Below are 27,333 nucleotides of genomic sequence, written 5' to 3' on the forward strand. Positions count from 1 at the left end.
TTTACCAAACAGTATTTAAACCCCCCCCCTTTCCTTAGCACTTAATAAAACCCGAATGGCCTAATATAGAAAGTACCCCACAAAACAGTTTAAAAGGCATCGACCCCCATACATGATTTTTTAGGTTCAGTCACGATTGTTTTTAAGTTTTATTGTAGGCTTTGCTGCTGGATACAAAATAAAGGCATACAACTGTCCCAAGAAGGGCAGTATGTACAAAGCCTAAGCTGTAAAAACCGTTTCAAAATATAAACTTGTTTTTTGGAATACACTGTGTCAAAGGCTGCCCACCTTAATACCTTTGGTATAAAACAGTAACATTTCCCTTGAAGAGCAGACAAATGCCATCCATTACCTTACACACGTTCACATCTCCTTGTAACTACTCTACCTAGTCTAGTCGCGACCAGCCACATCAGTCACCACTCACTTCTGTCCCTTCCCAGGCGCAGAGGAGACTGGGAGGTAGATAACCGAGAACGTCCGTCCGACACGAGCATCGTGCGGACAGCTGGGCTCCAGCGCGGGCCCCCCTGCGCCCCACAAGCACACATCCCCATCTACAGTCACACACGTCCCTTAAACACGAACACAAACACTTAGCTGGACCCCAAAGGGGCTGCACATCCTCTAACTTGGCTCGCTGTGGTCACTCCACACTGTGTAAAAACCAGAGGCAAAGACACAAAGGCGGTCTCGGGGTGATGGCGGCGTCTACAGCAAGCAAGCTGCCCCAAGACTGCTCGTGTGAATGGGCTTCCTGCCTGGATGCCAGGCTGGCGGACAGAGGCAAGGCCACGTCCACTTTCTAAGCAAAGGGCAGGGGTTCTACTTGAGACAGGAAGCCCAGCTTAACAGGGAAGAAGGCTGAGGAAGAAAGAATGGAGCACGGGAAGTGGCGGTGTGTGAGCTCCACCCATAACCAGGCGTTGGTCAATAAGGGGGGGCAAGTGGAAGGGGCAGGAGGTAGGGAAGGAGCCGGGAAAGGTGCACTCCCTGCCAGGGCCAGCTCTGCCCTTAGCCAGGCATGTGGGGGTCCCAACAGGCCTGCCCCTCCAACAGAGCCAGGCCTCCAGAGCTATGCTCTAACAGTCAGAGGCATGGAGCTCATCGGTCCTATCTTCCGTGCCGTAAACTGCAAGCATCTACCAACAAGCCAGGGGGTGAGATCCTGGGGCCGAACGGACTTCCGGCAAAGCCCCGGAGATGGCCTGGTCTAACGCACAGGAACGCAGCCAGAGTGCGGGGCCGGAGGATTATGAAACAAGCAGCTCAGGGAAACCTCTGGTGGCCGCCAACTGCAGGATCCCTCTTCCAGCGCTCAGACGGAACCCTGAAGGAATGCCGCCCCAAAGCCCGAATAGGTAGTCAGCACCCATCAAAATAAATACTGCAAACAAAATTTCTCACATCTACTTCATACCCATTCATACTTTTCTCCGAGAACCAAGAAAGCCTGGCTCCAAGGATTCTCAGATCCCCACGGGAAGGGGAGACCTTGGACACAGCTTGCTCAAGAACAGGGGTGCATTCACCTGGGGAAAGACAGTCACCTGGTCGAGAAATACCAAAATAATCATCTGGCTTATTACAAAAAAGTATCTCCAGACTCCAGGGGAAGTGGAAGGTGCCCAGGAGGCTGCAGGCATCGGAGTGAAGAGCAGGGGAGAGGGGAGGAGGAGGGCGGCTCGCCTGCTTGCTCACTGGTGGAGGTGGGCCCGGTCGTCCGGACGCTTGATGTGGATCCGCCGCACGCGCTCGATCCGCTCCCGCTCTCGCTCCTCGTCTTCATCCAGGTGATGGGAGCGGCCAGCCGCCCCACCTGTGGCCTCCAGGAGTGCGTTGTCAGGTCCTCGGCCGTCCTGGGCCTCGTACAACAAAATATTGAGGGTCTCCTCATAAATCCGGGCCTCTGGGAACTCCACCTGCAACCCCACAACAAAACACAAGGCAGGTAAGTAAGTTAGCATCACACCCGCCGCCCCCCCCCTCCCCCGGCCACCACCTCTGCTGCCACCTGCTACTTCTGGGAAGGGCCCCTGGCTCAATCAGGCCCCTGGCATTCCTTTTAAGACTGCCATTATTAGTTTTACAGTAGCTTTTATTTACAACAGGCAATACTTACACATGGTGCTTACACAAGAAACAAAAGGTATACAGTGCCTATAAATGTAGGATTACATATATTCACCTATATATTCACACCTTTATATTCCCCTATATATTCACACACTTTAAAATGCACAAAAGGGGCGCCTGGGTGGCTCAGTTGGTTGGGCGACTGCCTTTGGCTCAGGTCATGATCCTGGAGTCCCGGGATCGAGTCCACATCGGGCTCCCTGGCTCGGCAGGGAGTCTGCTTCTCCCTCTGACCCTCCTCCCTCTCATGCTCTCTGTCTCAAATAAATAAATAAAATCTTTAAAAATAAAAAATAAATAAATAAATAAAATGCACAAAAGGTGGCCCATCACACATTCCTCTGCACCTTTTGCTTTCCCCTAACTCGGGAGATCCTTCCATAGCAGGGAATTACAACAATGTAACAATGCAATTAACCAATGAGGTCGTTTCCAAAAGGTTTCTACTAACAATAGATCTGTACCCCTAGAGCTGCTCCATAACCTCGAGCAGCCTTTAAAGCAGCCCCATTTTTTTGAACAGAGTCCAGCTGAAAAGGACATGACCCCTCCTGTTTGGTAAAGTTCGGTGTCCGCTGCTTGTCCTTCGGGGTTAAGGCACTGGGAACTGGAGGAAGGCTGTCCAAGTGGGCCCCGGGCACTTGACTCACAGAGTAGAGACTTTGCTTTCAAAGCCAGGATTCTGAGGTTCCCAGAGAAATGGAGGCAGCACACTCTCCTCTGTCTTTCCTACTGAGACCACAAAACCAGGAGAGAGAATGTGCAGCGGCTGAGGACTGAGCGGCATGAATTGTGGCAGACGGGGCGGGGGGAAAAGACCAGTTTGGAATAACCCCTAACCAGCAGAGTTTCCTGCCCCGAGGTAGGTCAGGGCAGCCTGCAACCCCAGAACAAGCAACAGCACAGAGAGCCCCAGAGGGGCACCAGCATCTCCCAACACCTAGAGAGTTCCAGGTTTTCCTTTTTTCTTTTCTCCATTCTCTTGCACTCCCACCCCCCAAAAATCTTGTGGCAGCAAGGCCAGAGCCTGGGGGAGTCAAAACTCTGAAGGGGAACCTTCCTTTCTGATGAGGAGAGCTGTGGTCCCATCAGGGTGGAGCAAATCCCTGCTGTTTTTCTCTCCCTTCTTCACGCCACTTGGCTCCAGGTACAGGTCAAGTCACGGGCAGTGTGCGGCAGAGCGGGGACCTGAGGCCCCAGCTTTCTGGCCAGATGACAGGAAAGGGGAGCCCCAGGGAAGCAGGAAGCACCAAAAGATGACAAAGGACGGGTGCCTGGGAAAGTAGCTTCTTGAGGTTGTGCGTGAACTCCTGGGCTTGAGCCCAGCTGTCAACCTGTCCCTCAAGAGCACACACACAACTGAGCAATGGCACAGACTGCTGCCCGGGACACAGACCTGCCCTCAGTGCGGCCCAGATCTGAAGGCTTTGAAACCTGGGCTGTCACTGGCACTGCGACCCACAGCTAGTTGGAACTTGTGGCCCAAACCCAACTGGGTCAACTGCCTGCTAAAACAAAAAAAATCAATGTTCTCATTAGGATTTAAACAAGACCTAGAGCCCTGTAACATTCAGAATATCCAGAGTACAATTCGAAAGTTCCTGGCATAATGAAGAACCAGAAAAATCTCAACTCCTGAGGGAAAACGTAATCAAAAGATACCGATGCCAAGTCCAAGATGACACAAGATGTTGGAATTATCTGACAGAGACTTGAAAGCAGCTGTTATAAAAATGTCCCAATAAGGAAGGGCAAACTTTCCTAAAGCAAATGCAAACACAGGAAGTCTCAGCAAGGAGACAGAACATTGAAGAAAGAAATGAAAACCGTATGACTGAAAAATATAGTAACCAACAGCAACACAAAAACAAAAACAAACCCCAATTCACTGGCAGCGTTCAATAACTGAATGGAGATGACAGACGAGAGTCCGTGAACTTGGAAGACACAGCAACAGAAGTGATACAATCTGAACAAGAGACCAAAAACAGACCAATTAAGGGCGTGGTTCTGTGCTCTAGTCTCACTGAGTCCCTGGTGAGTCAGAATCAAGAACCAAATGGACAACATATGTGTTACGTATCTACTTAAGCCTTACTTTCAGCAAGCCATACCTTTTCCAGCTTAACCACAGAAGATAGTTAAATGATTAAAAGAATTAGCAGAGCACCTGGAATGTTGTATCAAGAAAGACAGCGATACAAAAACCCCCAGCAGGAACATCCGCCCATTACTTGAAACAACAAAACACAAGTGTTGGCTCCAAAGCATGGCTGACGGTGTTGGCCAGAAGAAGGCACCTGCTCGTGTAAGGGCAGCCATCCCCTGACGTGAACCCCCTGGAAAGCCAGTCACATGCCTTCCCTGGAGCAAGGAAGAAGCCCTTGGGGACAGGATGGCAGGGCAAAGGGGGTCGTGGCTAGGGGCCGTGGCCTGCCAGCCGGGGCCCCACCTCCAGCCAGTTTCAGAAACGCCCAGAAACCTGTGGGCTAACCTACAAATGGCTGGGATCAGACTGTGTGGTCTCTGAATCCTTTGCTCCCTGTTAAACTCTGAAAATGTAAAGTAGTATTTTAAAGCTTTAATCAATATGACGATTATCCTGTTAATATCCAAAGACAAAGGCAACCGGTGTATATAACAAAACCAAACTGACAAGACAGGGAAGCTAGTTACAGGTGGAATTCACAGCCCTAAAAAAAGCTCACAGGAGAAAAGAGGTGTGCATCTTGCTAATGTGGTAAAGGGAAGCAGGCGATTCTAGTCCCCCTGCAATCTTTGAAAAAAGGAGGAACCTCAGGGTTTTTCCCTTTTTGGCTCTCTTAAACCAATACCTATCTTTTGGGATATATTCTAAATACCAATGATAAAATGTTTTTAAAGTTTAAAAAAAAAGATGCTAAGAACTCTGGTTTCTACGTTGTGGTCTCATTTTCTCTCATTTGCCTTTTCTTCTGAGACCAGCTCTAGAATCACAGAGAACTGTGTGTTCCTGGAGCCACACTGATGATGGTAGCCTGCCTGGATGATCTACAGATTCGTGCGTGAAAATCTGCTCAGCAGACCCACCGCATGTCCCTGGTAATCAGGGTCCCTTTATCAAGGTTCAGAGGGAAGTGACAAAGTGTATCGTAGGATTTTTTTTTTTTTAAAGAGGAAGAAAACTGAGTTGCATAGCCCAAGAAGGGCAAGCAAGCAGAAGATCTGAAGGGACCAGATCTCCGACAGCACCCTGTGGCATGATCTAGCTTCCCAGAATGGCACAGTGACAGAGATCAAGTCTGTTGGTTTGGAGAAGATGACAGAGAAGTGCATCCAGAGTCCAGATCCGTCAGGAAGTTGTGTGCTCAGAAGGAAGCCAACAAGCCTGGGAGCTAAGGAATGCCCAGCAGGCCCATGAGGGTGGAAGGCCACTCCAGGTCAGTGGGCTAGAGGAGGACAGACAGGTGGCAGTAAGTCGTAGATCATGACTAGAAAGCCAAGGTCAAGCTCTTAAAGGTAGCATGGTCCCTCTGACGACTTAGATGGGCTGGGGCCATGCTGGTGGGAAATGGTGGTACATGGAGGGTGAGGGGCAGCACGGGGCCACGTCCCGTCACTGACAGGAGACAAGGCTGCTGGCACGAGGACAGCGGTTTGAGGATACACCTGAACTTTTTCTTTGTAAGGTTTTGTTTTGTTTAAGATCTTATTTATTCATTTAATAGAGAGAGCGAGCACACAAGCAGTGGGAGCGGCAGGCAGAGGGGGAAGCAGGCTCCCCGCCGAGCAGAGAGCCCGATGCGGGGCTCCATCCCAGGACCCTGGGACCACAACCCGAGCCGAAGGCAGACGCCCAACAACTGAACCACCCAGGCGCCCCTAAGGCTTTGTTTTTAAGTAGCCTCTACACCCAACGTGGGGCTCGAACTCAGGACCCAGAGATCAGGAGTTGCACACTCCACCGACGGAGCCAGCCAGGCGCCGCTCTGAATCAGCATTGATGGCAAAGGGACTGAGGTGCAGTAGGACTGTCCCTGTTTGCGAATGGTCAGAAAGGAAATGCCATTCTGCTTCTCCGAGACCTAGATGTGACTCTCCCCGGGGCCCCGAAGATAATGAGTATTTTCACAATGAGCAATCATGCGTCAAGGAAAGCATTTTTAAAGCCTTTCCCTTTTGCTCCAGGGGAAAGGGAAGCGGTACAAGAATGCATTTCAGACCAGCCACCCAGAGCCGCCCGTCGGAGCTCTGACCTTGGTCTGTTTCTTCTCAGTGGCATAGACGATGGAGGTGCAGCAGACCTCGGCAATCTTGCGGCCCTGACCGTAAAAGGACCAGCAGCAGATTTCGTCCCCAATGACGTCCTTTATGAACAGGACCCTTCCGTTAAAGCGCAGAGACAGCTTATCAAAGAGCTCAATGTTTTTCAACATATTGTCGTCAGAATTGCTGCAAAAGAGCATTTGAGAAGGTGAGTGTCTCCCCCTCCCAGGCTAGGGCGGCCGCTCTGCTGGGCTCTGCCTGGGCCGGGGAGGAATCAGGAATGACTCGGGGCCCATGGGCACAGGCATCAGGTCTGGAGCGTGGAGGGAGCCCCGCGAGTGGCAGAATGCAACTGCCCAAGGGAGACTTTCCAACTTGGGTCCATTTATGGGTCTTGAGGAACCTCATTAAACCCCTTACAGCTGAGACCACATGGTCCCAAGAGCCAGAAGACATCTAGAAACCTGTATATATTGCTGGTGGGAATGTAAAATAGTGCAGCTGCTTTGGAAAAACAGTTTGGCAGGTCCCCAAATGACTAAACCTAGAGTTACCATTGGACCCAGCAATTCCACTCCTAGGTACCCCCCAAGAGAAAAAAAAAAACCTCGGTCCACATAGAAAATGTGTATACGGATGTTCATAGCAGTATTCACACTGGCCCCAAAGTGGAAACAACCCTGAATGTGCATCCACTGGTGAATGGATCAACAAAATGCAGTAAAGATCCACACGATGGGATACTAGTCAGCTATAAAAGGGCAGATGGATATTGATCCACACGCCACAACAAGGATGAACCTTGCCAACATGATGCTAAGTCAAAGAAGCCAGTCACAAAGGCAAGGTATTACATGGTCCCATTTCCATGAAGTGTCCAGTGGGCAGACAGCCGTGTTTGCCAAGGGTCGGGGGCAGGGGGGGTGCGTGCTGGGGGGAATGAAGAGTGACTGCTAATGGCTTTCTTTCTGAGGTGATGAAAGTGTCCACAAAGCAGGCATGTGATGATGGCTGAACAGCTCTGTCAATCTGCTGAAGCCCACTGAATTATATACTTCAAAAGGACAGCCTTTATGGTATGTGTGAATGCAATCTCATTACCTATCGTCTGTCTCCCTGGGCATCCTCGAGGTGCAGAGGGCCACCCTCACTGGAAGATAAGAGGAGGAGCCCCCCTAGCTGATGTGGGGCGGCCCTTCCCACTGACACCTACCTGGTGTACGAGTACTTGTTGTTACTCCTGTTGTACAGCAGCTTCACGGCTGGCTGACGGCGGTCATAAAAAAGAAAGAAAAGAGTCACTTGGGGTGGAGGGACCGTGGCCTGGGGCCTGGGCCCTGCCACCAGGTCAAGGAGGCAGCTGAACACAGCTGTCAGACTGGGGGAAGGGGGTGGGCAGGGGCAGAGAGGGAGACTGCAGGACCCACAGCTGGGGTGGGGGGGGCCACACAAGATGAGCTGCAGGCTCCCATTCTTCATCCCTCCTCAGGCCTTGCTCAGGCACTTCTATAGGTCTCTATTTCAAACCTTATTCATCATTTGGGCAGCTAAAGAAAGGCCAAAAGAGGGCCTCCAACATACCTTATTGGAAGTCGCTATAAGTTTTTGCTCTTCCTTGGATGAGGTGATGACAGGAACTTTGCAGAAAGGCTCGTAAGTATCTTTGTTCTGCTGGAACAAAACATACTTTCAGCCTAGGAGGCCTGCCCAGCATCGGATTATTTAAGCTGGCCTGCAGGGCAAAGACAGGGCTCTGGCGAGGGAAGATGGGGCTGCCAGCACTGGGAAGAGAGGAGGATTCTTACCACCAGTGAATTAGGGTGGGGGACGGCCAAGAGTCGAGTTCTCCAGTAAGTCTGCTCTTTGGCCAGGGCGCTCAATAAATCCTAACAACGATGACACACTTCCACAGCCCAGGGAGTCACTTAAAAATAAACTCTAAACATGGCAGATGAAGTATGATCGCATCGAAGCACCCCACTGCAACAACTGTAGAAAGAACTTAAAAAGTATAAGCCTAGAAGGAGAAAAAGAATGGGAGAAGTGAGGTCTACAGACAAAAGATGTCAAAAACCTGAAGCTTTCGGGGAAGAAGATGAGGGCTAACTGAGCGGAAAGAGAAGGCGGAAACGAGTAAGCAGATGGGAAAGAATCCTGGAGGTTTTCAAACAGTTCTGAAGGCTGGTGGGCAGAGGGAAAGAGCAGAGGCTTGCCAGCCAGTCAGCAGAAGCCTCAGTGAGACACCCGCTCCCCCAAATGGATCCCCTTCCCCAGGCAGAAGAAAGGTCTGCTTTCCTAGAGTGGTTTGTAAGATGAGGACAGGGCTGAGCTACTCTTCTGAAAACAGGGGGGATTAAGTGAATGGTCCACATACTAAATGGTGAGCCCAGCTCCCAGCCCCTTCTCCTACTCAAGTAGATCCCAGAAGGCAGCCAGCCAGGCTTATCCCCACCAGGCAAGAGAGTGGAGGATTCCTCCATAGGGATCCGATCTGTCCAGGAAAAGGCTTATTATAGATTCTGACACTGGGGGTTCCCACTAAAGAGCCTTATCATCTACCACTAAAGCCCACTGGACAACAAGCCTCACCCACGCACATACAGCTTTTCAGAACTTTACTCTTGAATTTTAACAGACCAAAGATCATCAGATTATATGTGGAAAGCCTCTCAACCATGAGACTGAAACCAAAATATAGAGGAAAAGGGAAGGAGTCATGACAAGGGCAGCAGAAAGAAAACTTCAAGACAGAGGAGAGCAGATACTGAATCCTAGGAAACAAGAGCAGTGTTCTATATAAAAAAGAACACTCAGAGAACATGAAAAGGCTCTTGGAAATTAGAAATATGATAGCAGAAATGAAAAGTTCAAAAGAAGGGCTGAGAAGATAAAACTGAAGAAATTCTCTGAGAAAGTAGATAGGAAGATAAAAGCAACAGAAACTGTGAAGAGGTCAGTCCTGAAGGTTCGATCTTAAGACTAAGAGAAACCATAGGAAGGGAACCCAGAGAGCTTGTCTCTAAGACAAAGAAGGAACAGATATTCACTGGTGTGTCTGAACACACCAAGAGGAGATGAACTTTCTTACCATTTGGGGATGAATTATGGATATGCACTTACAAAACCAAGCAGACAAAACAATGAGGCAATCACTAACTCTGGAAAACTGAAACGTTGCACAATAAAGAAAATTTTCACTGTATACTCTGTGACTCAACTGTTAACAATACTTAGACATCACAATGTAAACTCTGAATACTGATTTAACCAAAGCTGTGATAAACACTATGTTGGGAAAAGAGGAGAAGGAACATGTGTACATGTCTGGTAGTGGTTGGGGGGCAGGGTGTAGCGGTAGTGCATCAGCTAAATATTAATTTTCTATATGCTAGTACATAATGTTGAAAACTGAAATATCAATAAATAGCAGTATAAGAAATATGAAAGCAAATAGAATTGTTGGGAATTAACAGAGGAGGGGCGCCTGGACGCCTCAGTAAAGCGTCCAACTCTTGATTTTGATTCATTTTTATTTTATTTTTTTTTAAAGATTTTATTTATTTATTTGACAGAGAGCAAGCACAAGCAGGGAGAGCAGCAGGCAGAGGGAGAGGGAGAAGCAGGCTCCCCACAGAACCGGAAACCCGATGTAGGGCTCAATCCCAGGACCCCAGGATCATGACCTGAGCCGAAGGCAGACGCTTAATGACTGAGCCACCCAGGTGCCCCTTGATTTCGATTCAGATCATGATCTCAGGGTGGTGAGATCGAGCCCCATATCGGGCTCTGCACTCGGCATGGAGTCTGCTTGAGATTCTCCCTCTCCTTCACCCATCCCCCTCAAATAAATAAATAAATAAATAAAATCTTAAAAAAAAAAGTACGATGTATATACATTACTTTAACAAACAAAAATGAAATAAAAATACTAAAGCAAAGGCTATATAGCATTCAGTTAGATTTACAATGAGTTCAGACTCTTGGGGTAGAGGTGGTATGTGGAAACAACAGTTCCTCACGGAGCTAGGCAGTAAGGGTACTGCTCCAGTGGAGGGCCAGACAGACACGTGGCCTGAGGGAGGCACAAACAAGAGCCTCAGATATACAGATCCAATTCCTACGAAAACCTAAAGGGACTCTTACGATTCTCTGCCATGTCGGAACTTTGCTTGAAATAAATGGCCACTGGCTATGTCCAGAAGCATTTTGGTTTTATAGGGATTTTGCTATCACCAAACTTGACCCCAATGGTCCTGCCCTGGGTCCAGCTGAGGAGTGAGGGGTGTCTGAGTCTGCAGAGATTATATGAGGCTCCCAACAATGACTGGTGGGGTGAGAATAAGTCCTGAGATGCGTCCAGAAAACGGATTCCCTACACTGAAGGGTTTCAATGTACATATGAAATGACCCAACACCATGGCAACCGAAAGCCAGAGGGTAGCCAGGTGGCCTCAGCATTACAGGGAAGCCTCTAAGGGGTCACTGACCGAAGGAGAGAGAAGATCCAGGGTTACTTGTGAACTCGCACATCTCAGTGAGGAAGGAACTGCCCCCATTTTGTAGAAGAGGAAAATGAAGAAAGCAGGTTGCCTGGTACCTCCCCACTCATATGGGGAAAAACGGTGATACCTACTTGTAAGGCTGCCTGGCATTCTTCCACCAGGCCCTGGACCAGGTAGTACTTGGCTTCCGCCAGTAGCTCCTCAATCTCCCGGCGGCTCTCGGGCAAGGGGACCGCCCCGTCACGGAGGTAGTTGAGTATCGTACCAAAGTGTTTCCCACACCGGTCAATAAGGATCCAGCCTGCAATGGGAGGAGGAGAAGGGAGGCCTAGTTACATGGGCACTCATCTCCTGGAAGGTGCTGAGGACAAATGGGGTATCTCTTGGCTCCCTCTACCTCCGGGGGAAGAGCAGGACTACAGAGGGGGCAGCAGCCCCACCTGCCTAGCTATCAGCCAAGGGCTAAGCCCTGCCTGGAAAAGCACTGCAACGCTCTCCAGGCCCTGCTGGCTGGGGACAACCACAACCACAACCACGGACTCATGTGGTCTCAGGCTCTTTTGGATGCCAGGACCTCTGAGGCCTAAAAGCATGTTTGTAAAGTGTCCTCAAAAATCCCTTAGCCATCCCGAGAGTGCACTATACCTGGATAAAATGGGTCCAAACGACCATACCCCAACAACAGGGGAAAAGCCAGAGGTAAAAGTATCTACTCTCCCTCTTTCCACGATGCTTTTTTCAGATTTCCACATAATAGAGCCATTCCTAAGGAAGAAGACTGCAACCTCTGGCTCCCAAAGGGGATCCCCAACACTCACCACTACCACCTCGGGATGTTCCTTCCTTCACTTCCCCAAAAAAGCACTTACTGGCTAGTGACAATGACCAGAGAGAAGATGGTGAACCAGACAGACCTTGCCTCAGGCAGTTCAGTCTAGCATGGGGAGATGGAACTTGCTTTCATGAACTATGGGAAAATGTGCCAACTGCTGACCAGACTCAGGCACAGCGAGACACTCTTGGGGGTGGGGGCCAGGAAGGCAAGCCCTTCAGCTTGATGACCTCTCCAGTCTGGGGACTGGCCTGCTATACCCCCACTAGGGATCCCCAGGGTTTCACAATTCCTCTTCAGAAATGGAAATATCTGGGGGTCCTGGGATTGAGCCCTACATCGGGTTTCCTGTTCTGTGGGGAGCCTGCTTCTCCCTCTTGGTACTTGCAGGAGGAAACAATGCTGAAGCCTGGGAAGTGGAGGGACCGAAAGGAGAGGCAGGGATGAAGCAAAGACCTGGTTATGTCTTAACAGAGGACAGGAGGCTCTAGAAAGAAGTCAGGTTGTAGAGAAGTCCCCCCCTCCCAGGCCAGCAGGGCAACCCCAGCAAGGGGCTTCCCCAGCTCTCCTGTCCCCCATTACAAGGTGAGAGGACACCAAGGCACAGGGCAGTTAAGTTTAAACAGGAATCTGTAATTTTATGCCTCACCTTCCTCAACAGTTGCTCAGTTTGGGAGAAGGGGCCCACACTTCCACTCCTAACAGCATGTCACCCTGCCCCGAGTCCTCCGCAAACCCCCAAGCCCTGCCTTAGACACAAAAGCCAAGAGCAGCAAAGACACCTCTTCCATATCCAGAGTCACAAGTCCACCCACTGCCCCCTTCCCAAATCCAGCCCTGCCAAGTATGCTTTCAGAGTTAGAGGGCACTATATTTATTTGGTATGTGCAACAATCCCTAGGGGAGTTTGGTAAGAAGGCCGTTTCCATACTCCCATCCTACAAACTCCTCAACCCAGGGCTCCTGGACCTTTGCTTCAAGGTCTGGTCTTGTCCCTCCAGAGGCTTTCGCTTGGTACTTCCCCACTGCTACGGTTTCCTGAAGACAGTGGGAAGAGTAATTCCCAGTGTGGCCAACACAGTGCAAACGTGCGGCCTGGAGTCAAATCCTGGTTTCAAGGAAGAAGAGGCCTTCACAGGCGTGGTAAATCACATCACCCTTACAGTGACTGCTGGACCTCATCCCACTGCTTCTTTCTACACTGAGACAATAAAGTATGGACACAGTATCTGCCATGCAGCTCAGATGCCTACAGGGGCCTGCAGCAAGCACCATAAATGAGTGTATGGGGCCTGCGCCCACAGGCTGACCAGAAAGCACGTGCCCTGCCCCCTGGGGACAGGAGATGCGGAGGCTCTTCTCACTCCAGCCAAGAACAGCTAAGCAGGAATGTGGGCCTAGGGCTGTATGAGCCCCTGATATTCCAAGAGATGCCAGAAATGCAGGCCTCTCTGTGAAACCTCGAGCAAAGAAAACCTATCTGCAGGCCGCCTGCAGGCTGGCATTTTGTGAGCTCTCTGCTACCCTGGATCAAGTGCTTTCCTGCCAATGAGCGGACAAGGTGTGGAAGAACCATATAATCTGGGGCGCCTGGGTGGCTCAGTTGGTTAAGCGACTGCCTTCGGCTAAGGTCATGATCCCAGGGTCCTGGGATCGAGTCCCACATCGGGCTCCCGGCTCAGCGGGAAGCCTGCTTCTCCCTCTCCCACTCCCCCTGCTTGTGTTCCTGCTCTCGCTGTCTCTGTCTCTGTCAAATAAATAAATAAATAATCTTTAAAAAAAAAGAACCATATAATCTTCCCAACAGTTCTTTCGGAAGGAGGCTAAGTCTCCTGCACTGTCCACAGATGACAACAGAGCCTCAGAGAGGTTTAGGGACATTCCCAAGTCAGGGAGGCAGAACTAGACCACAAAAAGCAAGGAAGAAACTCACAGGAAAGCTCCTTCCACCAGAATTGAGAAGACGAGTGGAGCCTCAGTCTTCAAAGCAATGGCAAACCCATTTAACTCAACAACTCTGGGAAGAAAATGTCCACGTTCTGCCTTTGATGCGTGGACAACTTAGCTGCTCAGAATGAGCAGGGGCCCCTGAAATCAATTATCCAAGTGACAGTCCAGAGTTTCCATAAACGAATAGGCAGACCGTGACATTGGGCTCCAGCTCAAGAATGTCGTCAGGAAATGCTTGTGGGGAAGGAATCATACTTTGGACAAATAAGGGCAAAGGAGCTGGGCGTGCTCGCCATGAGGTTTCAATTAGCATTTTGATTTTAAAATATTTTAGTTGCTTTCGAAGCCAGAATCTACCCCTTTGAAACAGCTCAAATGCCTCGTGTGTAGAAAAGCAAATGGAAGTCAAGCAGTGCCTTGCTTGTGGGGAGTCTGGGCAGCTGCCGTGGAGCACACAGGCTATCTCAGAAGGCTGCCCCGGTCAGGGCGGCCGGCGGCCCATCCCGCAAGGCTGCGGGGCAGAACAGGCAGGCACAGAGTGGGAGGCTCTGGAATGGTTTGGGAGATGCAACACAGCCCAGTGGTTAAGAGCAAGGGCCTGTGTTGGAAATCCAGTTCTGCCGCCTACTTGCTGGATGACATGGGCGTTGCACCAAACCTCCCTGTCCACCAGTCTCCGGGCACCCCTCAGGGCTGGTACAAAGGCACGACGAGAGAGGACACGGGCAAACACACAGCACACTGCGGGCTCTACTGGCAGCACTCAAATGAGGTCTGTGACAATGAGCCCTTCCCATATCTCTTCATCCTCGCTGGAGAACAGAGCATCAGCAGTGTCCAGCGGGGGCACATTCCAGCCCTTAGGAGAGTCCCGTGGCTTTCCGGGTACCCTGGAGCAGGCTTCTCTCAGGGACCGGGGACTGGGCGACAAGGCTTGCCCCCACCCAGCCCCGCCAGCATGCCATGCACTTCTCCTCTCTCCTTTCACTGCCCCCACCTCCAGGGGCGGGGTGGCAGGGGGAGGGGAGGGGGACACAGGGGCAGGAGGCCTTCACTGACCTCTCCTTAGCATCCTAAGGTTTTGTTTTTGTTTTTAAAGATTTTATTTATTTATTTGAGAGAGCGAGAATGAGAGAGAGAGAGCGCACATGAGAAGGGGGAGGGTCAGAGGGAGAAGCAGACTCCCCGCCGAGCAGGAAGCCCGATGCGAGACTCGATCCCGGGACTCCAGGATCATGACCTGAGCCGAAGGCAGTCACTTAACCAACTGAGCCACCCAGGCACCCCAGCATCCTAAGGTTTTTATACTCTATTTCTGTGGTTCCCAAACTTGCCTATTTATAAGTCACCTGAGGTACTTGTTACAAATTCAGATTCCGGGAAGCTGCCTCATTCCCGAATCAGAATCTCTGGGGCAGGGCTTCTCAGCCTCAGTACTACTGATATTTTGGACTGGATAATTCTTTGTTATGGAGGGACTGTCCTGTGCATTGTGGGGTATTTAGCAGCATCCCTGGCCACTACCCACTAGGTGCCAGGAGCATTCCCCCCCCCCCAAACTGTGACAATCAGTAAGGTCTCTGGACATTGCCCAATGTCCCCAGGAGGTCAAATTCATCCCTGGTTGAGCATCAGTTAGGTAACTGAAGATCTAAATGTAAAAACAAAAAACAAAAAAAACAACATAAAAACTTTGAGGTATCAAAAAAACACCATTAAAAAAGCTGTAACAAGTCACATTGGAAGAAAACATTTACAACATAAAATCACAAAGAAATGGGTCCAGAATACTTTTATAAAGGAATAAGGGAAAAAAAAAAACAGGAAAACATGTAAATAAGATGTAATCAGGCAGCTAAACAACGAAACACAAATGACAAAAAGATGCTCGACATGCTAGAAATTAGGAAATGTTAAATAAAACCAGAGTATCAGATCATAACCATCAGATTAGCAATGATTAAGAGGTCTGTGCCCAGTGTTGGCACAAATTCGGACCGTGGGAGTTAGGTCGGCACAATAGCTAATACCAACCAAGCCATGGATGCTAGCCCGGATGCCCCTCCCAGGAATCAACTCCAGGACAGACCTCCCAGTGGTGGGTAAGATTTCAACGCTGCAGCCCCTGGTGGCTGGGTCCATGGCCTTTTCATTTACCAAAACAGAAATACGACTTTCTGTGTGTGTCATGATGTGGCAAAGGTTGGGAAGCTCTGCCCTAAAGATGCTCACACGTGCCACGGAATGTTCAGGAAAGGTAATATTCCAAATGGTGAACACTGGAAGCAATTTAAACAAACCCTCACCAGAATATGGATCCATAAACAATAGTATATTCCCAAAATGGAACACCCGCATGAATGTTTGAACTAGAGCTATATATTACTCGTGGCTCTTTCTAACAAGCATAATGCAAAGAAAGGAGAGAGACTTTAGACAATGTAACATCACCTATGTAACATCGGAAAACACATCAACAATACATTGTTTAGGGACAGAAACGGTATAGCATAATTACTGACAGATTCACATCAGTGTTTTTCACCACTGGATGCACATTAGAAGCCCCTGCAAAGCTCCTCAAAGTGCTAACACCCAGTGCATCTAGCTGGGGTGGGGGGGGAGAACCCAGGCATGAGGCTTTAGCTCCCAGCTGAGTCACTGCTACGGAGGTTGAAATTCACCTAGTGACCCCAAGGTCAGGCAAGTGGTTATCTCTGGAAGGGAGAGAGGCAAATAAAGAAGGTAAAGAGATGTCCCATCAGCCTAGGTAATGTTTTATTCCTTGTCTGAGTGGGGGTGATGTGGAAAACAAAGGCAAAAGAAATGTAGAAAAAACTACATCTCCTTATAACTTGCAGCCCACTGACTAACACTTGGGACAGGCAGAGTGACCTTCCTCCAGGAACTCAACTGCCTCTATGTTAATACTTTGCTAGGGACAAAAAGCAACCTTAGCTTGGTAGTAGCCTGATCTCCCGGATCCTGGAAATCTTCTTTAACATATAAAAATCCCTTTGTAAAGTTCCTTTATCTCTACCTGCTCCAAATATATGTTGGCAATCATCCTCCAAACATAAGGCCCATTGAAATACATTTGAAAGGTCTCCTGACTAAGGGTTTACTAGACAGTATTGTAAATGACTTTATCCTAACCACATCTAGACCCTCAAGGTCCTGGAAACCTTACTTCCAAATTTCTTCAACCTTACTTCCAAATTCCTTCAAGACTTACGCTATCCCTAACCCTCTCCCAACTTTAAAGTACATAACCAGCCACTCCTCGTGACCTCAGTGCAGCTCTTTCTGCTCACGGGTCCTGTCCCTGACCCCGTGCTTTAATAAAAACCATCTTTTTTGCACCAAAGATGCCTCAGGAATTCCTTCTTGACCATTCGCTCCCCGGCCCCAACATTTCACATCAGGGGCACGAGGGAGTTTGTTTTATTAATCACATTTTAAAAGCTCTCGATGTATTCACAGTTTTACAGAAGAGGGCATTCTAATTTAAGCAGGAGGCATGGAGATCTCAGGGAAACCACCGGGTACTACGGTTTTCCCATAGATTGCATGGATTTCCCCACTGGTTTTCAAGGGAATGTGTGCTGATAATAAGATTAGTGATTCCCTTCTTTAATCTGGTTCACATACTCCCTCATTCCAGAAACATTAGCAAGAGACCAGAAACCACTGGGAAGGGGGCGTGGGGAGGTGGACCACTGTACTACGGAACAGGGTTATGAAACAGGCAACTATAGGTGAGTCCGGAGGCAGAGCTCTTGTTGGGAAAGGTGCCACATCCCTCCATGCTGACAAGGAATCAGGTAAAAATGCCAGCACTGGAAGAACCACGCCTTTCTGGGGAAGAGTCTGGGAAAGGCCTTCTTAAGAAAAGCCGTCCTTTGGGGGTAAGGTAGAACTGCAGAGCGTTCACCCCCAAGGCCAAGGCGGGCCACCTCTCCCCCAGGCGCTAAGACCTGCTTCTCCAGCCCCTCACGGCGCTCCTCCCTCCACCTGGACATACCCCACCCAGGCAGGCCCCACAGACTGAGTCTCCCATTTAATCCCGTAACAACCCTGAAAAGCATTACCATCCACAACTTGGAAACGTGGAAACAAGCTCAGAGAAAGTCACCTGCCCCCTGTCCCATTACCAGTCAATGACAAATGAGTCTAAATCAGCCCAGTGCCACATACACAGCAGCGGCTCCATCAACGTGAGCTGTGACTGTTACCCTGGGCCGGAGCCAGGGCCCAAGCCCACTGACTGCAAACTTCCCTGTTTAGGAACTGAACACACACGCACACAGTACAAATCGCCGACAGAGAAGGGCATGGAGCGCTAGGGAGAGTGTACCACCCACCCTGGGCCCCAGGTCCTCTCCCCAGAAGCAACCGGTTTCTCGGGCATCCTTCAGGGGTTTCTAGCAGCTCAGTACATCACTGTTCTGTGCCCTCGGAGCCCCCGTTCCTCGGCCAGCAGGACACACTGCTGCATCCGCTCACCTCACAGAGCTGCACTTGCGGTTTTGACCTGTTTATGGCAAACCTCACTGTAGGCGACAGGCTTCCTGCCTGAAGCCCAGGGTGCAGCTGCGAGATGCGAGACATTTGAGATGCGGGACATTTAGGTTAATTTGTAGACCAAAGGGTGTATCTGGGCCAACACTCAGGCCACTGGTCAGGCTGTGAGGTGTACTCACCAGGGGCCAACAGGATCGCGATCGTGCTGCCTGGCACAGGGTGGGCTGGAAGACCAGACACAAAGCTGGTGGCTGACCCATAAGGCTGTGGAGCTCAGGCAACCTGGCCTGGGCGCTGGGCCCTTGGTGAACTGAACCAAGGCCAGCAGAGTAAGAGCCAGCAAGCCCTGAGCTCAGTGGCTCTTCCTTTTTTTTTTTTTTTTTTTTTTTTTAAAGCCCCACAGCTTTTGAAAAGGACTTCTCACTTATTGCAAGGTAGCAACAGTACCACCCCGGAAGGGTTAAGATGAGAAGGAAAAACACCAAGATGTCACCCGGTGAGCTTTCCACGACAGGCGGAGGGCTGGAGCTCGAGCTTTAGTGGAGCCCTGTGAAAATGGCCGGGGCCGGAGTGCCAAAGACAGCCCTGTGTCCCTGGAGGCGCTGGGGTGTCCAGGAAGCACTGGGGACAGGACAGCCTCCAGCAACTGTTCACAAGCCCGAACAGGAGCCCTGGTAGCATCCCCGTGTCTCTCCCACTGGGGGGATGAACCAGCCTGAGGACCGGCTCTTCCTCGGCATGGCACGAGGCCAGCAAGGCGAGGGCTTTCAAGGAGATGAGGCTCCAACTTCACTTCCAAAGCGACTCCGCCGCTTTTCCTGAGCCCCACCAGAGACTGGGCAGGGCGGAAGAAAAGCTACAACAATCCTGGGTTCTCAGATAAAGTCTGTTTCCTTCTGCAGCTGGGGCGCTATTGTCTCAGTCTCTACAAATACTCCCCCAGCGATGCTGGGTGTGGCCCCGCGCAGGGGATCCTCCCACTCATAAAAAGCTCTGTGCTTTCCCGGTGAGACACAGAAGGAAGCTCTGGGGCTCAAACCTCATTTACCTGATGCTTGGCCAGAAACCCGAGTTTCCCAGGAAGCCCAGGGAAGCTGAACCTCAAGCCCCACAGCCCGGCCTTCTCCAGGACACTGAGGGAAACACCCTAACTAGCATACAGCTCGAGCTTCGGGTCCCCAATCCCCCCCTACTTGTATCAAAACTCGCCCACCTTTCCCAGGAACCAAAGTCCCAGGGAAGGCAGGGGCTTTAGCCAGGGACCAACCTCAGAAACAGGTAAGGCCAGGTCCAGCCAAGCTGTGGTCTGGCCAGGTCTTAAGCAATCTCAGGCCAAAGAGTGAAAGATGGTGCCATTCTTAAACCTCATGTGACCCGCCCCGTAAACCCAGCCAGGCAAGAATGTCCCCCTTGCCAAGTGCTCTTGGATTGTTCCAGTTGGGTAGTAAGATCACTTTAAAGAATTCTTTGCCTTTCACGAACATGACTTCCCATGAAGAAAAAGGACAGAAAAACACGCCCTGAATATACATGTATTGAATACTATGCACCAACAGCCCCAAGAGGTGGGTACGCTGTACCCATTTCACCTGGTTAGGATCACCAGCTACTACACAGGAAGCTGTGACTCAAGTCCAGGTCTGTGAGTCTCTGTCAGGCCCCCATCCCGGGAGGACAAAGGTCCAGAGCAAACATTCATGCCTCTCTCTCACTCGAGTTTCACTCTGAAGTCACAATCATCGCTGACACCTGGCAGGGGACCAACCAGGGCAGCCAGTCCAGCCACCATTTCACAGGGCTGAGGCCTGGACTTTATCCAAGTCACACGGCAAGGGGACAACTGAGTCAAGACTACGAGCCCCCGCCCAGGTGACTCCATCTCCTCTTCACGTCTCGGCTCATCTGTCACTTCCTCAGGGAAGCACTCCTTTACGACACCCCCCAGACTAGATCTGGTCTCCCGGGGACGCGCTCTCGAGGCTCCCCACACACTGAGGTAACACCGAGCACAACTGGAAACGTGTACCTGTGTGGACAACTGCCCATGTGCCGTTGGCCCCCTGAACTAGGGTGAAGCCCCCAGCCACGAGCACGGCCCCAGAACCCGAGGGGGGCTTACCTTCGCTGTCAGTGAGCACTTCCATGCGCCCGCTGAACATGGCTTTCAGCATGGTGTCCTGCTTGGTCAGCGTCTGCATGGTGGTGTAATAGAGGGCCCCGCCCACATTCAGCTTCACGTACTTGGAGCTGGGGCTCGTGCCCTTGAAGGAAGTGGTGCGGGTAGCAGCCGCTGGCACCGCTGAGCTCACCACACTTTCTCCTGACATCTCTTCCTGCCAGTGAACACGTGGAGAAGACACAGGGTCACCAGAGTCACGGCACCAGGCCTGCTTTACCTCGGTCAGCCTCTGGGCTGAATCTGGCCTCCAGAGGTGTTTTGCTTGGCCCAAGTCTATACTGCATTTAAATCTCCCAAGGCTGACAACTCAGAAGAGTTCACCAAAAAAACCCTGGATTTCTGGCTTCTCTTAAAATCAAAGGCCAACTGGGCCACCAGGGCTCCCACAACTGGTGGGAGCTGGGGTACTGGCTGTCCCGAACCCCACCCAGATAGCCTCATATACTGACCTCACCTGCTGACCCTATGGGCAAGTTTACCACTGACTCTTGTGTCCTGAGGACTTCCTTTCTGCCTGGTCCCCACATAAACCAACACCCTGGATGCATCCTAAAGCAGCTCAAAGCACTGCCCGGGTCTCTCTCTGTTTTATTGTCACGCACCACTCAACAGCTGAACTGCAGATGAAATAAGTTTTTTTGTTTTTTTTAAAGATTTTATTTGACAGAGACACAGCGAGAGAGGGAACACAAACGGGGAGTGGGAGAGGGAGAAGCAGGCTCCCTGTGGAGCAGGGAGCCCGATGCGGGGCTCGATCCCAGGACCCTGGGACCGTGACCTGAGCCGAAGGCAGATGCTTAATGACTGAGCCACCCAGGCGCCCCAGATGAAATAAGCTTTTATGAATCGAGTAGGATCCCAACTACCACTCCTAATCCTTCCTATGGGGGGGGGGGGTGTGTTTCTCAGGACTACGCGACAGACATTAAAAACCCCTGGAAGCAAGTTAGTGCAAAATTAGAGACTTCCTGTACTAGCGCCGCCCCGAACAGCAAGATCTGGTGACAGTCTCCTTAATGGCACGGCCAGCTCATGTCCGTCTCAGAGAAATGGATATACCGTCTGATTTAAGCAGGCCTACAAAAGGAAACTTGTACCTGGCAGACGTGTACTCAACGAGAACATTTCTTTGACATGTTTCTTTGACACATTTCTTCTTTGGAGAAGATGTCCAAGACGAGGCTGAATCTTTATGACTATGGGGCACAGCACAGAGGAAGCGGCCCCCAACAGCCAGACCTGGCCCTGCACTCATCTCTGGGCCTTGATGTTTCCACCAAACATGAACGATTCATATAGCACGTCACCTTCTGACAAGGCCATTCAGTGGCTGATGGGTCAAGACACAAACAAGACTACTCCATAATTATGTCTGAACACAGACAAAAACAAGACCGTTGCCCAAAACAGAAAAAGTGACCGAACATCACCATTTGGTCTAAATTTACACAAAAATACGTGTTTTGGGAAATGGTCTAGCATTTTGTAAGGCACCTACGAAACAAAAAATCATAAAGTATACTTTGGCCACTGACTCACTGCTGCTTCTTTACCAGTTAGAGCTTTAGCCCCATTCCATTCTTCCCCACCGTCAACACAGGAATTACTGAGACCCCATCCAAGAATTAACCCTCCTTCCTGACAGCATTCAATAAATACAGAACAAAGCCTCACTTCCCTGAATCCTTCCCCAAAACCACCCAAGGCAAGCCCTAATCCTCTTTCTGAGATGCTCCGTGGTTCTCCCTCACTGCCACAGGGAAATAAACCCCACTTTGACAACAGGCATGCTCGGGGCGGGGCGTGGGGGGTTGACAGTGCAAAGCTTTAAAAAACGATACCCTGATCCTGAAAAAGGATTGTTTTTTTAAATTTTTTATGCCTTTCTATCTTTTCCAGATCTCCCACAATTAACGTGTATTACACTCATAATGGGAAAAACACAACTGTTATTTTTCAACGGGAGAAGGGGCTAATGATGAGTGGCAACCTGCTGTCCAGTGACCCGGAATAGCAGAGGCAAGGGCCAACCCTCTCGACCTCCATCCACCCAAAAGAGCGGCCTGGAAATCAACCACTGGGGGGCTCCTGTTGGGGCCTGCAGAACGGCACAGGAAGACTGGACTCCTGGAAAGAAAAGTGTTTTCTCAAGAAAGTGTTCTTGCTTCATCAAGTGAATATATCCCAAGAAGGTATTCAAAAGCTCAAGCTTAACTCACCTGGGGTCTCTATGGCCTAACGCCACAAATAAAAGAGGCAGAGAGAAAGCAGTGACCCCTCCCTTCCAGCTTTCCTTTGAAATCAGTCCCCAGAAACCCTACACTAAAGGTTATCACCAACACTTCGCCCCAGAAATACTCTGTCCATGGGATGATAGCTTGGGAGAAGAAAGAGTTTCTCAAAACTTTGAAGACCTAGGGCACAGGAGGAGGGTGAAGGCCTACAGGTGTGGAGTTTTGGGGTTTTTCAGTTGGGGAAAACTGCTCCAAAATGGAAATTTTTAAAGCACCCTTTCAGATCTAAATTTACACAAAAATACGTGTTTTGGGAAATGGTCTAGGATTTTGTAAGGCACCTACGAAACAAAAAATCATAAAGTATACTTCAATGTACTTTTACTTTCCAATACCTTTTTAAAGATAATTTGCCTCCAGTAAAGTATATTTTAAGTGCGCAGTTTGAGGAGTTTTGGCCAGCATATGGATCTGTGCAGCCACCACTCTGATCAAAATCAAGAACATTTTCATGGTTCCAGAAAGCCCCTCCACGGCCCCCCCGCCAAAAGAAGATACCAGTTTTCATCTCTACCACCACATACAACATTTAAAATCCAAACAGTGCTGGAACACAGCTACTGTTATTTCCAGCTAGTAGATTCGGATAGCATATCCCAGAGAAGTTCCGTCACTTCCCAAAGTGCACTGATACTGGAGGTGGGTCAGTGAGAGAGCAAGGATAGGGGCAAGTCCTGTATGGCTTTGAGCCCATGATTTTATCAACATTCATGCTTGAAATACATAGAACTGGAACATATACGTTGAGAAAGGAGTGCCCCCCCCCTTCTTTATCAAGTACTAAAAAAGCTTTGAAAAAAAGATGGGAGGCGGGCGCCTGGGTGGCTCAGTTGGTTTAAGCAACTGCCTTCGGCTCAGGTCATGATCCTGGAGTCCCGGGATCGAGTCCCGCATCGGGCTCCTTGCTTGGCAGGGAGTCTGTTTCTCCCTCTGACCCTCCCCCATCTCATGCTCTCTCTATCTCATTCTCTCAAATAAATAAATAGAATCTTAAAAAAAAAAAAAAAAAAGATGGGAGGCAATGTGTGGCTAAGTGCGTGGGTTTGGAAGTCAGACCTGAATTTAAGCGCCCAGCCCTGCCATTGATTGACCAGTTGTGGGAGCCTGGGCGAGTCATCTGAGTCTTGTCCTGTCTATGAAACAGGGACTACAGCAGTGTCTCCCTCCCAGGACTGCTGTGAGGGATGCCACAGAGCACTCAGCTCGGCCGCCGGCTCAGAGCACACACCCCAACACAAAAGACTCACACTATGATTATTTGAGAATGCTCTCAAAGACTCAAATTATCTTCTCTCTGAAGACCATTTCCATCTCTACTGACATCCACCCGAATCACTAAGAGATTAAGGCAGAAACCATCCAGATGCATCTAGCTTGAGACTCCGGAATAGACAAAGAAAGCTCTGAACCTTTCCGGGGCCCACCCTTCCAAAGGTCAGTCACCTCAATACTGGGAATGGCCCTTGGATAAAAGGTTCTGACTGTTCATGTCCCTGAGCCCGCATGACACTGAGCTAAGGACACAAAGCAGCAGACAATAAGCCTCTCCCAGCATATCTCTCTACAGAAGACTCCCCAGCCATTGCTCCTGGGATCCTGCTTTTTCACTTGTTTCAAAGATTTGATTTCATCATTAATGAGGTTGGGGAGGTGGGGCAAGAGACAGCAAAACTGGTTACAAGAAACAAAGACGGAATTGATACTTGAGGTATTGGTTACCAATTCTATTCAATCAGAAAAGTTTAATCCAGTTAGATCTCTCCGGAGTATCCTGTTGCAGATTCTAAACAGTGGCTCTCCACTTAAAAAAAAAAATTACTGACATGAGGGTCCTATCCGTGTAAATTCTGATGTTAACTGGTCTGGGGGTATGGTCTGGGCAACAGAAGTTTTTTAAAACTCCCCTAGGTGATTCCAATGTGCAGCCGAGATTGCAACCCACCGCTCTAAACAGTTCTGTACACCTACTAACTTCATCATCTTGGAGAAGCTCCCCAACCTCTTGTTCTATTGGCCCAGTGAATTCCTGATCACACATAAAAATAAACCAAAGCATCATCAACAAAAGCCAGCCCCCATCTCACAGCTTCAGAGCCACAGACAGGAAGCAACTGTATACATACTTAAAAAATAAAAATCAGCCCAAGGAGGAAAAGTGTTGACTTGAAAAGAGGCTTGGGCAAGTACAATAGGAGAAAAAGGCACCAAATCCCTCACTGTTGGATGTTTTCTATACAGCTTTCTGTGGAACTGTCTCTCTCTTGTGTGTTGGGGGGAGATGTGCATGTGGAAGGTTCGATCAAAATCTGAGCAACCGGGCGCCTGGGTGGCTCAGTCGTTAAGCATCTGCCTTCGGCTCAGGTCATGATCCCAGGGTCCTGGGATTGAGTCCCACATCGGGCTCCCTGCGGCGGGAAGCCCGCTTCTCCCTCTCCCACTCCCCCTGCTTGTGTTCCTGCTCTCGCTATCTCTCTGTCAAATTAAAAAAAAAAAAAAAAAGTCTGAGCAACCTAGACTAGTCTCAGTTCCACCACTTCCTGTGTGAGGTTCAGACAAGCGTTTTAACTGAGTCTCAGTTTCCTACCTTGTAAAGTGAAGGCAAAGCCATAATCTTCATAATAAGCTTCAGGGAATGAATGTTAAAGTACTTGGCACCTGGCCCTTAGGGTCCCTCAAACTTAAAGACCAGAGGTCCCAGCCCAGGCTGTACTACAATCACCTGGGTGCACTTAAAAGCAGACGCCTGGGCTTCACCTCAGGCCAATTAATCAGAATGGGGGGGGGGGAGGGTAGCTCAGCAGTATTTAAAAAGCTCTTCAGATGATCTACGGCGCAGCCCCAGCTAAGAGCCACAGAGCTAAGGTGTTTCTTTAACCAGCTTGATCTAAGAGTCACTACCTTTTGGCTAATTATAAAACTTGCCCAAACTAAGGGCATTTCTACAACTCAGGAAAGTCTGCTGCTCCATTTCAACCAAACCGCATTACATCATCCACATAACTGTAGTATTATTTTGCATCCAAAACTTACTTATAGGGCAGCTACTGCTATTTCCAAGTGTTCTGCTAAATTACTTTCTCTCCCTCTGGGTAACCTGCAAACTATTGGCCTCTTTCTCCCAGGGGTCCAGTGAAGATGTCATCATCAATCCCACTTTTTAGGGGAGAAAACTGAAGAATCAGAACTATAAGGGTCCTGACTCAGGCCCCTTTCATTACAAAACCCAAATCAAGAAATCATTAATCTCCCACAGGGTGTGTTAAAACAGATTGAAGAGCCCGACCCCCAGACTAATTCAGTAGTCAGTGGTAGGGCTTGAAAATTTGGCCATTTCTAACAAGTTCCCAGGTGATGCTGCTGCTACTGCTGGTCTGGGGACCAGTTTGAGAACCACACTGGTTTAATGCCTCCTTCCCCTCAGGTGGTCCTGATTTTGCATAAAATGGAGCAAAGTCAGATACAGGTTAGCTAAATTTTCTTCAGCAGGGTCCTTGAAACTCATCTTCTCTAAAGACTGCATTTTCCAGTAAAGACACAAGGCAAAGAAGAAGTAAAAGAGCAAGGCTGAACTTTGGTCATTCCCACCCGGGGCCAAAGAGCCATTTAAGGTATAGACCCTTAAAGGATCACAAGCAAACAGAACCATTTCTACAGCTGTGTGACAGCATGTGACCCATTCCCAGCTCCTTAGGTGTGGCCCTTCGGGCTCCAACGAAGTGACTAGATAGGTACCAAAGCGCCAGTTAAGGGCGCTGGACTCCGTGGGGTGAAGGTACCCTGACCTCAGGCCCCCGGCATCCCTCTAGGCACCGATGTACATCTGCCCTCCAGCTGCCTCTGTTTCTCCCCCCGCCCCCTCCACTCGCCCTTGTGTTTAGAAGCACCTGGAAGTCCCTTCTCCACCTCCCCGAAACCCAGAGAGTGCAGTCACAACTTCCAAGAAACCCCAAACGCTCCGCCCCAAGGAATCCCACGTCGCTCTTTCATAACCTAACCGTTTTCTTTCGCAACACCCTCCCACCTTCACTTTCCACCCCAATGTCCATCTTCGACGACCCCTCTTTGTTCTCTTCATAATCACCAATCCCATTTCCAGTGAGCACTCAAGACTCAGAGACACCCCCCCAACTCACCCACACACAAATCTATCCCCCAAGCCCAAATGCTCTTTCCGGATCCCGAACAGCCAAGGACCCCCCGTTCCAATTATCCACCGAAGCCCTTCCCCCACCCCCGGCCTCGCCCCCCTCCAATCCCCCAACCGCCTCTCCCCTTTTCGCGACAGTCCCTCATCGCAACACCCCCCCTCAGCCCCTTCTCTCTCTACTCTGCCTCTGCCGGGCTCTCCCAGCCGCCCAGAGGCCCCAGTCGGTGGGCAACGCCCTCCCTACCATGAAAAGTCGGAGGACGCCAGAGTCTCCAAACCCGGACTGAGAGAGACAGGAAACACCCAGCTCGCGCAAGCCGGGGGCAGAGGCGGGGCCGGGGCGGGAACTTCCGCTGCCGCAGCCCGCTTCCGCCCCTCAGAGGGTGCTGTCTTAAAGGGTCCGTCGTAAGTCTACACATTGGCTGCGTTCCCTCCAGGCTGCTCGGCTGGAGGGGGTTGCATCTTCTCTTGGCTGGATCGGGCACTAACCCTCTCTTGAATGGCCCCCTTTTTTTTCACCT

At 50.0% G+C, this 27,333-nt stretch overlaps 1 protein-coding gene across 2 annotated transcripts; it reads right to left on the minus strand.

Moving 5' to 3' along the window:
* Window positions 1-136: 136 nt before the first annotated feature.
* KCTD10 (potassium channel tetramerization domain containing 10) lies at window positions 137-27,111 on the minus strand. Of its 2 annotated transcripts, none has more exons than XM_021703503.1 (7): window positions 27,057-27,111; window positions 20,312-20,525; window positions 11,018-11,187; window positions 7,966-8,052; window positions 7,598-7,650; window positions 6,375-6,570; window positions 137-1,925 (listed from the first exon to the last, which is right to left on the minus strand). In XM_021703503.1, the coding sequence occupies exons 1-7, from the start codon at window positions 27,057-27,059 to the stop codon at window positions 1,701-1,703; spliced, it is 948 nt and encodes a 315-aa protein (XP_021559178.1). In that variant the 5' UTR covers window positions 27,060-27,111; the 3' UTR covers window positions 137-1,700. The 2 variants fall into 2 exon arrangements, with proteins under 2 accessions (XP_021559178.1, XP_021559177.1); XM_021703502.1 differs by having other exon boundaries at window positions 7,966-8,055.
* Between the last annotated feature and the right edge of the window lie 222 nt (window positions 27,112-27,333).

Source organism: Neomonachus schauinslandi, chromosome 14, assembly GCF_002201575.2.
Source record: "Neomonachus schauinslandi chromosome 14, ASM220157v2, whole genome shotgun sequence".
In the NCBI taxonomy this organism is placed as follows: Eukaryota; Metazoa; Chordata; class Mammalia; order Carnivora; family Phocidae; genus Neomonachus; species Neomonachus schauinslandi.

Bases quoted from the DNA above. Each gene is read 5' to 3' on its own strand.
- KCTD10 (XM_021703502.1), bottom strand. The intron at 11,188-20,311 runs GTAAGCCCCCCT...CTCCCATTGCAG, and splicing joins AGTGCTCACTGACAGCGAAG to GCTGGATCCTTATTGACCGG. The intron at 8,056-11,017 runs GTAGGTATCACC...GTTTTGTTCCAG, and splicing joins AATGCCAGGCAGCCTTACAA to CAGAACAAAGATACTTACGA.